The 16,690-nt window shown below is 40.9% G+C and overlaps 1 protein-coding gene across 2 annotated transcripts in view; it reads right to left on the reverse strand.

Annotated features, from left to right (window-relative positions):
* The window catches only part of slc12a2 (solute carrier family 12 member 2), a 58,646-nt gene that overhangs the window by 9,533 nt on the left and 32,423 nt on the right, over positions 1–16,690 (reverse strand). The window contains exons 15-23 of one of the 2 annotated variants that reach the window (XM_072371404.1): positions 16,364–16,463; positions 15,558–15,669; positions 13,374–13,514; positions 9,815–9,921; positions 9,000–9,079; positions 6,381–6,524; positions 3,415–3,462; positions 1,960–2,082; positions 979–1,090 (exon numbers count right to left, since the gene is read on the reverse strand). In XM_072371404.1, the coding sequence (XP_072227505.1) occupies positions 979–1,090; positions 1,960–2,082; positions 3,415–3,462; positions 6,381–6,524; positions 9,000–9,079; positions 9,815–9,921; positions 13,374–13,514; positions 15,558–15,669; positions 16,364–16,463 (967 nt within the window). The remainder of the gene's footprint in view (positions 1–978; positions 1,091–1,959; positions 2,083–3,414; positions 3,463–6,380; positions 6,525–8,999; positions 9,080–9,814; positions 9,922–13,373; positions 13,515–15,557; positions 15,670–16,363; positions 16,464–16,690) is intronic. The other variant, XM_072371405.1, reaches the window with a different exon arrangement.

Here is a 16,690-nt window from a genome sequence, read left to right on the forward strand (position 1 = left end):
TTTAAGATTCTTCTCCTCACATATAAAGCTCTTAATGACCGAGCTCCATCATATCTTAAAGATCTCATTGTTGGATATTTCCTAACAGAGCACTTCGTTCCCAAACTGCAGGTTTACTTGTTGTTCCCAGAGTTTCTAAAAGTAGAATGGGAGGCAGAGCCTTCAGTTATCAGGCCCCTCTCTTGTGGAATAAGCTGCCAGTAAATGTCCGGGAAGTAGACACCCTTTCCACTTTTAAGATTAGGCTTAAAACTTTCCTTTTTGATAAAGCTTATTGTTAGGGATGGCTCAGGTGATCCTGAAACATCCCATAGTTAAGCTGCTATAGGCTTAGACTGCTGGGGGACCTCATCTGTCACACCTTTCCTCACTTTGCTCTCTTTTTCCCCCTGTTTAATTTCTCAATTGATTTTATGTACATGTGACATTATTGTGGTTATTAACTTGTGTTTCCCTGTTCCAAGAGGTATCCTTTGAATGGTGTTATGGTGTTTTTCCCCCCTCTTTTCCCTCTTTTCTGTCTTCTCAAACCCCAGCTGGTCGAGGCGGATGGCCACTCTTCCTGAGTCAGGTTCTGCCAGAGGTTTCTTCCTGTTAAAAGGAGTCGTTCCTTTCCACAGTCCCTCAGGCTCAGGACGGGAGATTGGACTGAAGACAAGTTTCGGTGCAATCTGTTGGTTTCCTTAGCTGGGATATTGTTTTTTTTTAATTGACTCTATATGAATTAATTGGATTATGATTACAATGAATTGAATTCCAATTGGCTTGAATTGGACTATATTACTTAAGTGCCTTGAGATGATAATTGTTGTAATTTGGCAATATGTGAATAAAATTGAATTGAATTGAAGGTTTTTCAAACAAACCTTGCAAATGACTACATACACGACTTACTACAATGGCAACTAAAACCACTACATCAGAGCATCAATGTGGCTTCAACTTCAACCTCGAAGGCGCAGAACGTGCAGTACTTACGCGCGCCGGTCATGATCAATCCGGTTGATCTTGCCCCCGATGAAAACGCGAATCTTGCAGTCCTTCCACCTCTTTTTGTTGGTCAGCAGGTACGGGATCAGCAGGGTCAGACCTGGGTGGAGGGGAACAAACGGCTGCTCATCTCACAACTTCTGTCACAGAAAACACCTGCTGTGGAACTTCAGGACGTGACAGTCCAAAAATAAATTACACCAAACATACAGATTTAAGTATATTGTGAACTTAGAAAGTATTCAGACTTCTTCACCTTTTACATACTTTGCAGATTGCAGATTAATGTTTTAAAAAAGGAATGCTGCCTTCATAACGCATCAATCTACAGTGAATAAGTCACAGAACTCTCAAGACTCAAGAACAGTCAGGATACTTGTCAATTCTGTCCTGTTAGAATTTAAGGTAAAATTAAGTGTGTAAAAGGTGAGGGGGGTGTGAATGTAGCAAGCATTCGCATGTTGAACTAAGCTCTTAGAACTGAGTCACTGAGAGGTGACATCCTTGTGTTCTGCATCACAGAGCATCACAGATTGTCAGTGTTGACATGACAATGGTGAGCCAGATTTAAATGCTTGTCACATGCCTCTGGCTTCTAAATGTCTTTAAAACCCAGCTGGGCTGACAGAGAGCCCACATCATGAGCCTAATTAACATGTCGTCAGCTCCTTTGATTCCACCCTTCAAATAGGAGTGGGCTGATAGTTTCCCAGCATTCTTTCAGATGTTCCCGTATAAAACCGTAACGTTTGATGCCCCTGGACATTTAAAAGAAAAGCTTAAAGAAAACACTATATCACCATATGACAAAGCTGATTTTTCTCAACAGTTTTTAAGATTTCTGAATAAATATTTTATATTTTTGCGATTCGCATTTACATTTTAAAGTAGACAGTGGGGGTTACATTCAGCGTTGCTCCAAGATCTCCATGTCCCTAAAATTGGAATGCTTCCTTCTCTCGGACTCACCTCCATCATCAAACAGCCACCAGACATCCACTGTGCCCTTCCCCTGTTTCTTCTGGAACTGCTGGCTGGCCTCCAGCAGTCTCTGGTCAGACACATTCAGAGGTACTGTCGGACTCTTCTTGTCTAGAGGGATGGTTGCCAAACACACACCACCAACAGAGGGATGCTACTTTAGATGTGTGATGCAATGTGACTGCAACTGCAATAACTGCTGGTTTGACTGGTGGCCAGAGACTGCAGTTCAGGTTGGACAGATAAAGATCCTAAGTGCCCAAACTGAGTGCAGTCAGCTGTGGACAAACCATGTTCAGCTCTGTGGCCTGAGACTTTGAGCGTGTCTGTAGAATTGATAGCCATGTGTTACCGTTTAAAAGATGTGATGTGAGCGTTTAAAACATGACAGACAACTCTGAACTGTCTCTTAAATCTCAGAGCAGCAGTTGTTGTGATCAGTTTCCCCCTGAATTCTTTTCACAGTAACGGATTTTGGAGCTCTTTAGTCCCCAAAATAACAAATTAACTTATTATTCAGTTAAAGGTTTTCTTGCTTTCAAATTATCTTCCAGAAAAACTTTACTAAAACCAGACTGCTTTCACTTTGACACTTTAGAAGTTGCATTTAGTGTTTTTTCCAGCACATTTACTGTTTTTTCGTCATACTAATGGAGCATTGAGATGGAAAAATAGCCAACAAACTGAAGTGTGCTGGAGAGCGATTTGCAATAATGAGAAGTATAGGAAATATTATAGGGAAAAAGTTTGCTATCATCGGCCTCAGGTCAGAGCAGACCACATCAAATTATAGCAATAAAAAAAATTGAGCTGGAGTATACTGAGCTATGACGAGTTGTGCTGCTCGTCTCTTAACAGACACATTCATTTTATTTTTCCTTTTAAAAGTCACTGTTCTTCTCTTAAGCTCTGATGCAGACAAAGCAAACACTACTAGAACTTTAGAGCAAACAAACATTCAAAAGCTGCGAGAGGCTAGAAACATAAAGACAGGAGTGCAGTTTTCATCCTAGGAAAGAAAGCTACAGAAGACCACCACCTCCATAGAGTGAAGCTGCAGCAGGTCAAAGGCTACGGACACTGAAGGAAAATTAAATATTGGCACACACTCAAGACTTGGACTGATTTAAAAGCACTATCACATCCAGTAGAACTTCAGAGACTCAGAGGCTGTGACCAAAAGAGTGTAGGAAAGAGGAGAAGACAACATGTTATTCCCCCAAGCAGCAAGGAGCTCGGAAACACTGAACAGGTAGAGAGAAGACTCGACAGAAACAGCAGCGAGCAGGACAGTGTGTTAGTAGAAGAGAAATTCTAAATCTACTGTGAAAAATAAGGTGACAGGAGGAAAAGAAAAGCAGGACAGGAAAGTAGCACTCAAAAGAGAAACTAGAAGAAGAAAACGGAACAGAAAAAGGGAACCAAATGAAGAGGATCTCCTGCCTTTTTTCAACAGGGGCTGAGTTGTAGCTTTGCCATCATCGTCGTCATCTGGGAAATACGCCAAAAAGGAGAGAGAGAGAAAATAACACAGACTTGAAGTGAAATGCTGATCTGTTGTACGAACGAAATATAGCTGAGATGTCAGCCTGATGGCGGAGCCTTAGGAACAACAGAAAATACACAGCTCCAAATATAAAGAATAAGCCTGGAGCTTGACGCCACTCAGGAACAAAAACTAAACCTGCTGACAACAGGTCGCCGAGCACAGAGCTCAAAATATTTGCTGCTTTTTGGAAAATTTATTTGCTCTGACTTGAACAATAAAGCCTTAAGAAAAATGGTATGTGACATTGGAATAAATAGAATTATTCTTGTAGTTCAACCAACAGCGAATACATGTGTACACTTTTAAAATACATGTCAGCATGTAAGTCTGATCGAAATCATACAAAGTTTCATAAAGCTTCTCTAACACACCCAGATAATGTATACACTCAAATGGGTGTGAGTGCTCTGTACGTGCCCGACAGATCCATCTTTTCTACGTTTTTTTGTAAAAAAAAAACAGTAAAGTGTAAGTGTATATTAACACAGCTGAATTCCCCATAAAGCTGCTCTCATTCACACATTTTTCTTTCTTTTTTCAGAAACTGGGACTGAAAATCACCCCATTAAGACTATGTGTCAGCTCACTTAAAGCACGTCAAGCTCTAATAAAATCCTGATTTTATAACCACAGCCTCATCTGACAGAATCACCGTTAATGTTCATGAAAGACAGCTTCTGAGCAGTTAATTCAGCTGAACTTCCATGTACCATGATCTCCCACAGAGGAGGTTGGAGGCAGCCGGATGACTAGAGCATTTTCTCACATAGTCCACAGCCAGTGGGGTTACATGGCACTGTAAAGAATCGAATCAATGGCTAAATTACAAAAAGACTGAGTTATTAAGTTAATTTATACACCATAATCTGACTAAAGATGGGACCGGATCAGGTTCCGTTGATAGTCGCACTAAGCAGGCTTGTATACGGTTAATTGAATTGGAAATTAACTTTGCGTTCTGCTTATGCTCTAGATTTTTTTCCGGGGTCATGATCCGGAAGTCGAAGGCAACTATTACTGTTGTTATCGCTGCTGTTGTGCATGGCGTTTGTGCCATAACCAGCTCATCACAAACGAAATGTAGAGGGACGCAGCTTCATCTTGCTCTTTGTTCGCCATATTTCTTGAATACAGGGGTTTGTTGTTATTGCTGGTGGTGAAGACGTCAACAGGAAGTGGCTCTATTAGCGATAGCTGAAATGGGGACAGCGCCACCTATCGTGCCGGGGTATGACATGCTTTGTGCCAGTGATTCCATTCATTCACCGCCATATATCCGAGGATAATTACCCTCAGATAAGGAGCAGAACCCAACTATAGCTGTAATCCAGTTAATCTCACCATGTAGACCCACTGTCAGGCATACTTACAGACATGCAATAACTGGATTTTGCTTTTGTACATGTATATTGTTACAACAGCCGTAGTCCAGTTAAATGGCCCAGGTGAGCTATAACTACAGTTTGATTCAAATGTGTGAATTACTGTGGTACAGGACTGTCTAGTTAAATCACAAAATCTTTTTCTGGCCTTTAGTAAGCAACCATCACCATATGGTAGGTATTAAACATGCATTAACCAGTTCTAATTCTCTAGATTCAAACAACTCAAAAGAACTAGTGCTTGGATTAAATTAATCTTCCACAGAAAGGATTGTTACTAAGGCTGTAAGTTAACCCTGCACAGAGGAAGGGATCATACAAGGGTTCTGTCTTAGTGATGGAAAAAGTACCACAGGACCCTAAGCTAGAACTCTAAGAGGATTACCCAAAACTTCACTTCTTTCCGTAGAACTTTGTCCCTGACTTGTTTCGCCCTCATTGTCCTGTTTGCTTGGTGTGGTTGCAAACTGGGACTTTTCGCAGCAAGTGCATTTATACTGAGATCAAGTGACATTTAGACTGCAAAAAGGTTCATTTAACCGAACAAAATATATGCCTTTGAAACCTAGTTGGCAGCAGAAGATCATATTTTAGGGCCTCCATACAAATGAGTTAACACATGAGCCTACACCATCTTTTTTTTTTTTTTAAACCTTTTGGATCCTTCTATCTTTACATAACCAATTTGGACTATATTATAGAGGTCCATCACATAAAATCCCAAAATATAGTAATTTAAATTAGTTGTAAATTAGGTAGTAAAGCAAACTAGGATAAACACCAAGGCACTTTTTAAAAGGCACTGTAAATCGCTTATTCTATTGTAATTAAAGCATTACTTGTGACGCTACTATAAACTAATGAAAACATGTAACAGATGTTTCTACCAACAGATGGTCTTAAATGCCTAAGAGTGGAACGGTGCCAGCCTTCATAAATCCAGGGTGCTTCTGCTGCGCGGTGGAAACGTTTGGTTTAACATTTCCCCCCACAATGTGGCAGCATTTGTTTGCTTATTATAGTTGTGTGGGTGGCACTTACACACTACACTGATCATGCTATCTCACTCACATACATACACAAACACACAGTGTGACCAAAGGCAGCTGTGGACAAACAAACTAGGCCCAGTGGGACATCAGGGGTCATGGGTCTCTGAAGTGACTTCCTGTCAAGGCAGTATGTTTAATATGCAGGGAACACGAAAGGAAGGATTAAGAGTGCCTTTTAGAGTGATGTTAAATTGATTTCCTGAGTGAAAAGCCTTCCTCGGAATACATACACTTGCAGCCAAAACTGTGCAGTGAAAAAATGACAAAATAAGAAGGTTATGATATCTGTGTTCAAAGAGCACAACCATTTCTCTATTTCAATGTCGCCCCCCGGGCTTCACCATCAACAACAACCTTCCTCCAAACTTTCTTGGGTAGATGAACTGGGACAGTAAAAAATAAAAGGTGGTGATGAGGCTGGCAGACCTTTCTGTGTGGCTGGACTGTTTTGAAGGCTGGTGGCCTTTGAGGATGGCTTCGATGAATCACCATCAGAGTCTTTGCTGGTGTCGATAGACACGATCACATCCTTTGTCCCTGATGACTTGTCCTGGGACGACAACATTTCATCTGCAGGAATGGAATGAGAGGACAGAAGGAGGGCGCAGCAGAGAGAGAAGAGAGAACGAGGCAAATACAGAACTTGAATGAAGTTGGAGAACAAACACGAAATACTTGGATACATTGACAGACGGGATTGCTATCAGATGTTACAACCAAACTACCGACCACAAGTTTATTACCCGGGCTTCCTGGGTCAAACCCTGATAATGTTCACAGAGGATGCTCTCAGCTTGCATTGTAGGAAATGTGGGACCAAACATTTGTGGAGCTTGTCTCATATATACTAATATTCAAGATAACAATTAGCTGTCATTTTCTAAGCAAAAATATCATCCAACTCAGTGAAATATTTTGATTAAATTATCAATTTTATCACGCAGGAAAGCAGGCTAAATATCTTTGTACTATTGCCAACACTGTCAAAGAAGTCACCTCAGGCTGCGAGAAACTCCTGCCGATTCTGGGATTCCACAGAAAATCAACTTCCATATACCGTAAATTCCAGACTACAAGCCGCTACTTTTTTTCCCAGGCTTTTTTTTTTCTTTTTTTCTTCATCATGCTGCCAAAAAGATTTTGCCTTGTAACATTAAACCAATAAAATGAACGAATAGTTCACAGTGGTCCAATGAAATTGTACGATAAATCAAACACACTTACACTACTAAAATATTGTAAATCGGTCATTTGTACTCACCCTCAACATGGAAAACAAACGAAGATATGCATATGATGCAGCTTTTAAATAAAAGGTGATCAATCTGAGATGAGATTGTGAGAGCGGCAATGAAGAGACTGAAGTGAGTGATGAAGTTCTGAGGCTGTTCAATTTGGACATTGAAGAAGACTTTGTTGTTTTTAGTGTGCAGGAAGAAGATGAAGAATGACTTTTCCCGGTAGGCTTTTTTTTTTTATACCAGCAGCATTACAGGCACTGTTTGGGGGGAAAAAAAAGCATTTACGCCACGTATTTGTACGTTACCGATAGGTATTTAAGTTAAAACCATCAGTGTTACAGGCACTGTTTGGGAAAAAAAGCATTTACGCCACGTATTTGTGCGTTACCGATAGGTATTTAAGTTAAAACCATCTGTGTCACCGGCACTGTTCGAAAAAAAAAGCATTTACGCCACGTATTTGTACGTTACCGATAGGTATTTAAGTTAAAACCATTGGTGTTACAGGCTCTGTTTGGGGAAAAAAAGCATTTATGCCACGTATTTGTGCGTTACCAATAGGTATTTAAGTTAAAACCATCGGTGTTACAGGCACTGTTCGAAGAAAAAAAAAAAAAAGCTTTTACGCCACGTGTTTGTGCGTTACCGATAGGTATTTAAGTTAAAACCATCAGTGTTACAGGCACTGTTTGGGAAAAAAAGCATTTACGCCACGTGTTTGTGTGTTACCGATAGGTATTTAAGTTAAAACCATCTGTGTCACCGGCACTGTTCGAAAAAAAAAGCATTTACGCCACGTATTTGTACGTTACGATAGGTATTTAAGTTAAAACCATCGGCGTTACAGGCTCTGTTTGAAAAAAAGCATTTACGCCACGTGTTTGTGCGTTACCGATAAGTATTTAAGTTAAAACCATGAGTGTTACAGGCACTGTTTGGGAAGAAAAAAAGCATTTACGCCGCGTGTTTGTGCGTTACCGATAAGTATTTAAGTTAAAACCATCTGTGTCACCGGCACTGTTCGAAAAAAAAAGCATTTACGCCACGTATTTGTACGTTACGATAGGTATTTAAGTTAAAACCATCAGTGTTACAGGCACTGTTTGGGGAAAAGAAAGCATTTACGCCGCGTGTTTGTGTGTTACCGATAAGTATTTAAGTTAAAACCATGAGTGTTACAGGCACTGTTTGGGGGGGGAAAAAAGCATTTACGCCACGTATTTGTACGTTACCGATAGGTATTCAAGTTAAAACCATCGGTGTTACAGGCTCTGTTTGCAAAAAGCATTTACGCCACGTATTTGTGCGTTACCGATAGGTATTTAAATTAAAACCATCAGTATTACAGGCACTGTTTGGGGAAAAGAAAGCATTTACGCTATGTGTTTGTGCGTTACCGATAGGTATTTAAGTTAAAACCATCAGTGTTACAGGCTCTGTTTGCAAAAAGCATTTACACCACATATTTAATACACATTAACCATACACATTTAATTAGAAGTTTAAAAATCCTCACGTGTAACATCTTTCTATGTAAATATCTCATATTACAATGTGGACACCTTGCTTATAATAAGGTGCGGCCTATACAAGTACAAAATGGACTTTCTTTTTAAAATTAGAGGGTGTGGCTCTTTAGTCCGGAATTTACGGTAAGTGATTAAGAAATTAGGAAGGGAAAGTCGACTGCGTTGGCCAATAATTGAACGAGTGTATGATTTTGAATGTTTTCTGTTATCCTATGTTAGCCATATTGCTAAATGCCCTTCTAAAACTACGGGTTTCTGTGGCATATGTCTGACACCTTGTCCTTGGATATGGGACACGTCAAGCCCCTCCTTCAGTCGCAGAATAACAGCACCAAACTGGAAGTCAAAGGAATCACTGAGAATAAAAAAAAAAAGACATAAATAGAAACATTCATATCAGGAGTAGAGAAAGCAAAGCATTTAAAAAAAAAAAGAACACAAACAAGCATTGCTGATTTAGCCATATTGTGTATCTGTTGCTACAGCATCACACTAGATGAGGGGTAAAGAGCGAATTACTGAGTGTATTAACTGTGATTCCAACATTTCTGAACTTCAGCTCTAATGCCTTAATCCCCACACTTTCCAGTCAGGAACTCATACAGCTCAAGTCTCACATGACTATGTTTAAGCAAGAAAACAGGTTTCTAGGTTACTACAAGTACACAAAGCACGTGTGTGGTAGTACAAGCTACTACTCTGAGGAGTATCTAAAATGTAGATAAATAGAATGAGTCTGCGTGAGGTGAAAATACAATGGCCTTAGCTGGCTGTAGTGTCTGAAGACTGAAGACTTTGGGTTGTTCATTCATAACTAACAAAACAAGACGTTTATGCATTTAAGACCATGCGTGGTGTGTAACAGTGATGCTTTCACTGCAGCACTGTTAAACAGCACAGCTTTCCCCCATATACTGAAAACAGTCTTCAGTTTTAAACAACTTGCTCTTTCAGTTTACACATTCTGAAACAAGATGGACGGAAGACTTTGTTACATCGGCAGGTTTGGCAGTGTCGGGTTTCCGTAGTACAAGTTACTGGTAAGAGATGATTCTTTAAAATGTCTTTTCTTTAAAGTAGCACTACTTACTGGATCATACTGATGTAAGTCTCCACGTTCATCATGTCACCATCCCTCCAGTCATTCTTGAAGCCCAGAACCAGGGTGTTTGGCTTGAGACGACCCAGACCAGCAGCCTCGAGAGGGACAAGAATGCTAACAACTAATCACTCATTTCTTTAAGGCTGGCTACTTTCTAAAGAATCACGAAAAGTGTAATTTTGTAGCAGGAAATATAAAGCATACACAGTAAGTAGAATGCAGTGTTCAGCTTGATACTAGTGTTACACGGTCAATTCACCTGCAGGCTGGTCATCACTTCCAGCTTTAACACATAAGATGGAAATGAGAGCAGCACTAAGCGTGACTGACCGATGTGAGCACTCTGTCCGACTCAGCAGGAGGCAGAACCTTTCATGTGAAAGAGCTGAGATTGACACAAGTGGGAATTAATTCATTTCATTTTCAGCCACTATTTGTTAATCATCATTCAGGTGTTCTGAGGTCATTGCATGTTTCACACTGATGTTCTTGAAAATGTGATACTGACAGTTATTTTGTGCTATGCAATAGCAGCTTTTATTCTGGCAGGGGGAAGTTCCAGGTGAGGCGAGTGGTGTGAGGGACTGAGGACACGAGATCATTTGTTTGTTGAGCTTGTGTCAAGAATGGACACCCATGACATTTCTGCATGTCCCACCATAAAAGACGTGAGAAACAACGGCAACAGTAATTTGTGTTTTTATGGACAAATGCTCAGGCAGACCAAAGCAACCCTCAATGTTTGGACTAACAAGCTCTGGGTGTGATCTAATTATCGTTTACATCTATTCTTCTTTGTGCCATGAGGCTCAATTGTTATCCAAAAGCTAGTGACAATGATGAGCCACAATGACACTGACCAAGTATGGTTCTTCCCTCCACGCACGAGGTTTAGATCCTTAAATCCTGGAACAGTTCGGTGTTCCCCTCATCTTTAGAGAAGCATTCATCCACAGAGAAGAGAGGGCTCCATTTTATGTCTTTCTTAATTTGCAAGCAATAAATTCATATGCTTGTTCGTAAAGCACAGAGTAACCTGGAACCTCTGGGCTTCTCTCATAATGACAGCACAATGAACAACAACAAGTCATCAAAGCAATATTCTGCAGTGTACCGCAGCCCATCATTCTGATACCACAGCGAGCCACAAATGTCTGAACATCTAGTCAAATTATCAGCAGATAAGTACACTAGTTGTGCAAACACTTCCAGACAATTGAGTCACTCCCACTGTGGTCCAGCGCCACCTCAAAGCACTACATTAGTCCATGAGTCCTCATTTACTCGACAGCAATCATTAATCTCATCACTTTGTAAAGCCAATCTTGATTCGACACACAACAGGTCTGACCATTTGTTGAAGGAAATCAGTAAACTCCTTTTAAAAAGGATTCTATACATTAATGACAGGTTTTATCTCTTCTGTGGCCTATGAGCAGAGAGCTACATAGTCAACAGGTTACAACTCTGGGTCTTTCCACAACAATCACAAGAGTTTTGAGTAAAGGCCTGTGGTGTTCTTCTAATTTAGAAGAGTCTCAATTAGTCTGGAAATATAGTTTAATAACGTATAAGAAAGCCCTTCGTAAAGCTAGAACTGCTTATTATTCATCATTGATAGAAGAGAATAACAATAATCCCAGGTTTCTCTTCAGCGCTGTAGCCAGGCTGACAAAGAGTCCGAGCTCTGTTGAGCCATGTATTCCTTTAACTCTCAGCAGTGATGATTTCATGAGATTCTTCATCAATAAAATTGTTTCTATCGGAGAGAAGATTAATGGAATCCTTCCCACTATTATCACTGATGTATCATCAAGTAGAGCAGCTTTAGAAGTATCTTTAGAACCTGATTTGTATTTAGACAGCTTCTGCCCAGTTGATCTCTCTGAGCTAACACCAGCAATAGTCTCTTCTAAACCATCAACTTGTATTTCAGACCCAATCCCAACCAGACTGTTCAAGGAGGTTTTCCCCTTAATTGACACTTCCATATTGGATTTGATCAATTGGTCTTTGTTGACAGGATATGTACCTCAGGCTTTTAAGGTTGCTGTAATTAAACCTTTACTTAAAAAACCTACTCTTGATCAGAGTAGATCAGAAGTGTTGGCTAATTATCGACCTATATCCAATCTCCCTTTTTTGTCTAAAGTTCTTGAAAAAATAGTTGCAGTTCAACTTTGTGATCATTTACATAGAAATAATCTGTTTGAAGAGTTTCAGTCAGGATTCAGAGGGCATCATAGCACAGAAACAGCACTGGTGAAAGTTACCAATGATCTCCTCTTAGCCTCTGATAGCGGACTTGTTTCTGTGCTTGTCCTGTTGGATCTCAGTGCTGCATTTGACACGATCAATCACAGCATTCTGTTACAGAGACTTGAACATGTTATTGGGATTAAAGGAACTGCATTACGCTGGTTTAAGTCATATTTATCTGATAGATTCCAGTTTGTTCTTGTAAATGAAGAATCTTCCTCACACATTGGAGTAAGTCATGGAGTTCCTCAGGGTTCTGTGCTTGGACCGATTCTTTTTACTTTATACATGCTTCCATTAGGTAACATTATTAGACAGCATGGCATAAATTTCCATTGTTATGCTGACAATACTCAGCTGTACCTGTCTATGAAACCAGATGAAACCAATAGGTTGGTCAGACTACAAGTATGTTTTAAAGACATTTGTTACTTGGAGATTGGACTACTGTAATTCTTTATTATTGGGCTGTACCACATATTCTCTGAAAAGTCTCCAGCTGATCCAAAATTCTGCAGCCAGAGTTCTGATGAGATCTAACAGAAGAGATCATGTTTCTCCAGTTTTAGCTTCTCTTCATTGGCTCCCTGTTAAATTCAAAATAGAATTTTGATAAAGCTTATAGTTAGGGATGGCTCAGGTGATCCTGAAACATCCCATAGTTAAGCTGCTATAGGCTTAGACTGCTGGGGGACCTCATCTGTCACACCTTTCCTCACTTTGCTCTCTTTTTCCCCCTGTTTAATTTCTCAAATGATTTTATGTACATGTGACATTATTGTGGTTATTAACTTGTGTTTCCCTGTTCCAACAGGTATTCTTTGAATGGTGTTATGGTGTTTTTCCCCCCTCTTTTCCCTCTTTTCTGTCTTCTCAAACCCCAGCTGGTGGAGGCGGATGGACACCCTTCCTGGTTCTGGTTCTGCCAGAGGTTTCTTCCTGTTAAAAGGGAGTCGTTCCTTTCCACAGTCGCCTCAGGCACGCTCAGGACGGGAGATTGGACTGAAGACCAGTTTCAGTGCAATCTGTTGGTTTCCTTAGCTCGGATATCATTTTTGAATTGGCCTTGTATGTATGAATTGGACTAATTTTGAATTGAATACATTGGATTTGATTGGATGATTACAATGAATGGGACTCTAATTGGAATGTATTATTGAAGTGCCATGGGATGTCATTTGTTGTAATTTGGCGCTATAAAAAAAAAAAACTGAATTTAATTGAATCTGCGTATGACAATTAACTTCCTGCGTTGTCTGCGGTTTGTTTGCTGTTCACCGTTTCCTACCTGCAGCAGGTACTGAGAGCCTTGTCTCAGGTCCTCAGCAAACACTGGTGTATAGAAGGCCTTGGTCTCGTTCTTCAACAGCCAGCGTTGGTACCGGGCCTGGTCTGTAGCAAGGTCTTTAAAGTTAGGCCTTCTGTAGCCCTATTGGAGAGCAACCATACATTTATCAGTATTGGATAAATGTACCTTTATCCAATAAATAAAGATGCAGCCATGTGACAATACACCCTCTTTCAATTCTTGTGTTTTATGTATCAGGACAGAATAACACAATCATCTGGTCCTTCCCAGGTCTTACAAAGAGGTCAATGCAACTTCAGATGAACAACAACACATGACATATTGCACTGTGTCCTTATTTATTGAACAAAAAACAGACAACACAGAAGCAGTGTGTGAGAAACTAAGTAAACCCCCTGATCCAACAGACGCACCTTTAGCAGCAATAACTTAAAGTAGTCATTTTATTTAGGATGTCAGTCAGGCTGAGGTCTGGACTCTGACTGGACCATTGCAACACCTTGATTCTTTTCTTTTTCAGACATTCTGCTGTAGATCTGCTGCTGTGTTTGGGATCATTGTCCTGTTGATGAGCCAGTTTCAGCCCAGCTTTAGCTGTGGGACAGATGGCCTCACATTTGACTCTAGAATACTTTGGTATCCAGAGGAGTTCATGGTGGACTCAATGACTGCAAGGTGCCCAGGTCCTGTGGCTGCAGAACAAGCCCAGATCATCAGCCCTCCACCACCGTGCTTGACAGCTGGTATGAGGTGTTTATGCTGATATGCTGTGTTTGGTTTCCTCCAAACGTGCTGCTGTGCATTATGACCAAACATCTCCACTTTGCTCTGGTCTGTCCAAAGGACATTGTTCCAGAAGTCTTGTGCTTTGTTCAGATGCAGCTTTGCAAACCTAAGCTGTGCTGCCATGTTCTTTTTAGAGAGAAGAGGCTTTCTCCTGCAGCCCTTCCAAACAAGCCATCCTTGTTCAGTCTTTTTCTAACTGTGCTGTCATGACCTTTAACCTTTAACATGCCAACTGAGGCCTGTAGAGTCTGAGATGTAGCTCTTGGCTTTTTCACCTCGGGGTGAACTTGCAGGGACGTCCACTCCTGGGAAGATTGACCTTCTACATTTCAAATTAGTCTCTGACAAAAAGCCTAACCCTAACCCTGGAAGTGGCTCTGTCCCCGCTGTCCCCATTACCATGTTCTGGTTCATGGAGGTTTGAGGTTCATGAGCTGTTTCCAATAATAATGTTAAATATAATGCAATTAATAGCCAAACCGACTTAACTCAGTCTTGGTAGTATTTCTTTATTACGAATGGCTGAACAAAGGCTGCCCTTCAGCCAGGAAACTGTAATGCCATTAGCTGGGAATGTTTACGACATTTAACTTGGACCCAGCTCATTTTCAGTCCCAATGGAAGCAACACCAACAGGCAGGAGGGCAGATCAGAGGCCACTTACGGAGGACGACATGTTCTGAAGAGCCAAAGAGCTGCTGCCAGAGAACTGCACAGAGCCTGCATTCATCCACTCAATGTGGCCTTTCGATTGTGAAACATTTATGCCCAGCAGGGGATTTGGAAAAGGCTTTTTACTCTGCACCCTCATGGGTGGAACAAACATATTAACCACTAATGTTCACATGCACACTTCTAAAGTTCTAAAATAGAGTTGAACCTCAATAAGCCAAAATGGGTTGGAACTTTTGGACAATCAGCATTCACAGAACACACTGTATCCAATTTTCATTCCAGCTACTTTGTACTGCAGAAGTCAGAATTAGGAGGACCATAAAGAACTGTGTTCATTTTCTTGATAAAGTGATTTTTGATTGAATGCTACATCACTCACTGAGCACTTGTAATGGATGCAGCATAATCTGACTGAAAGAGTTTGAGGAGTTCAAACATGATGTGGGATAATGATTTTTAATCAATTTACACAAACATCCTCGCTGACAGGCTTGATTAATGTAGACTATGTGACATGGACTCAACATACTGGAGGACTAAGACTGTGGAAAGGCTTTTCAGAACATCTGCCCAAATTTAAATCAGACACTTTCCTAAAAACACAATAGTTGTCTGAGCTGGTTCTATCACTGCTGTAATTCAGCGCAATTTATGGATTTTAAGCACATTTTCAAAACAACAGCAACAACAGAGTCTGCTCACCGTGCGGACATGACCGCAGATCATCAGGCCTACGTTCTTGGTGAAGGAGTGGACCAGATCCAAAAGGGCAGGACGAGAGTTGGGGTAACCAGTCATCACCAAACACTGGGGTCTAGTTAGACAGACCCAAGAGAAAACATTAACATGTCATCATCACTTTCTTTAATGGACCTCATCCTTTGTCACAAGATCTGCGGGAGAAACTTTTTCTTCCGATTGTCACACGCACACGAACAAAGAACAGAGTAGCACACATCAAAGCAAATATTTTAAGAACAGGGATGTAATGGGAGGAGACAAGCAGGAGCTCAGAAGAGCACGAGTTATTCCGAGAGCACCATCAGATGCTTTTTAATCCTCTGCTTGGTTTGGTGCCATGGGAACAGCCCAAAGACACACGCTCACTGATAAGTCCTCACAAGCAACACTGCGCTACAGTGTGTGCAGGCCTTCAGAGAGAGAACACACCCAACATGTGAAGACATAGAAATAACATTACATTCCTGTGATTAAACTGCAGTACCGGCTTTACTTTGACTACATGGGATTTTTTGTACATTTTCCATATACCTGTATACCTTTGATCCTACTGTAAAGCCATCACAACTCAATCATTTTTGGGTGATAAAGCTTTCACTGAGAGCAGGCTGACCGATCTAAATCAGGAGCGTTTAGTTTGACATTAAGACAAAGGTCTTTATTCAATATTGTTGCCGTGAGTTGAAGACACCAGCCTGATCCCGAGGGAGAGATGACACATAAAAAAACTCCACACATGCAAATACAGGAATGCTCATGTTTGGTACCTGAAGTTCTTGATGTGGTCCTCCACTCCACTGAGGTGCAGCGTGTGGGTCAGGGCCTGGTGGTAGGTCAGAGCCTGGGTTGATGAACCCCAGTTCACATCTGGACGGGAGGACGCATGCAGGCAAAAACACACGGTGGAGTTAGCATGTGTGTTTATGGATTAGTCTGCTAAGCCAAAGGCCACCTGACCCATGTAGTGTTAGAGTCCATGAAAAAGCCTCCTCTGTGTGTGTAGCTGCATGTCAAACTGAGTGCACGCACGTGTATGTTCAGAGCTGCAAGGCAAGCTTTGTGTTCATAAAGGTGTTGCTAAAATACTGTGCAGT

Source organism: Leuresthes tenuis, unplaced genomic scaffold (assembly GCF_036924035.1).
Source record: "Leuresthes tenuis unplaced genomic scaffold, fLeuTen1.0.hap1 SCAF_19, whole genome shotgun sequence".
In the NCBI taxonomy this organism is placed as follows: domain Eukaryota; kingdom Metazoa; phylum Chordata; class Actinopteri; order Atheriniformes; family Atherinopsidae; genus Leuresthes; species Leuresthes tenuis.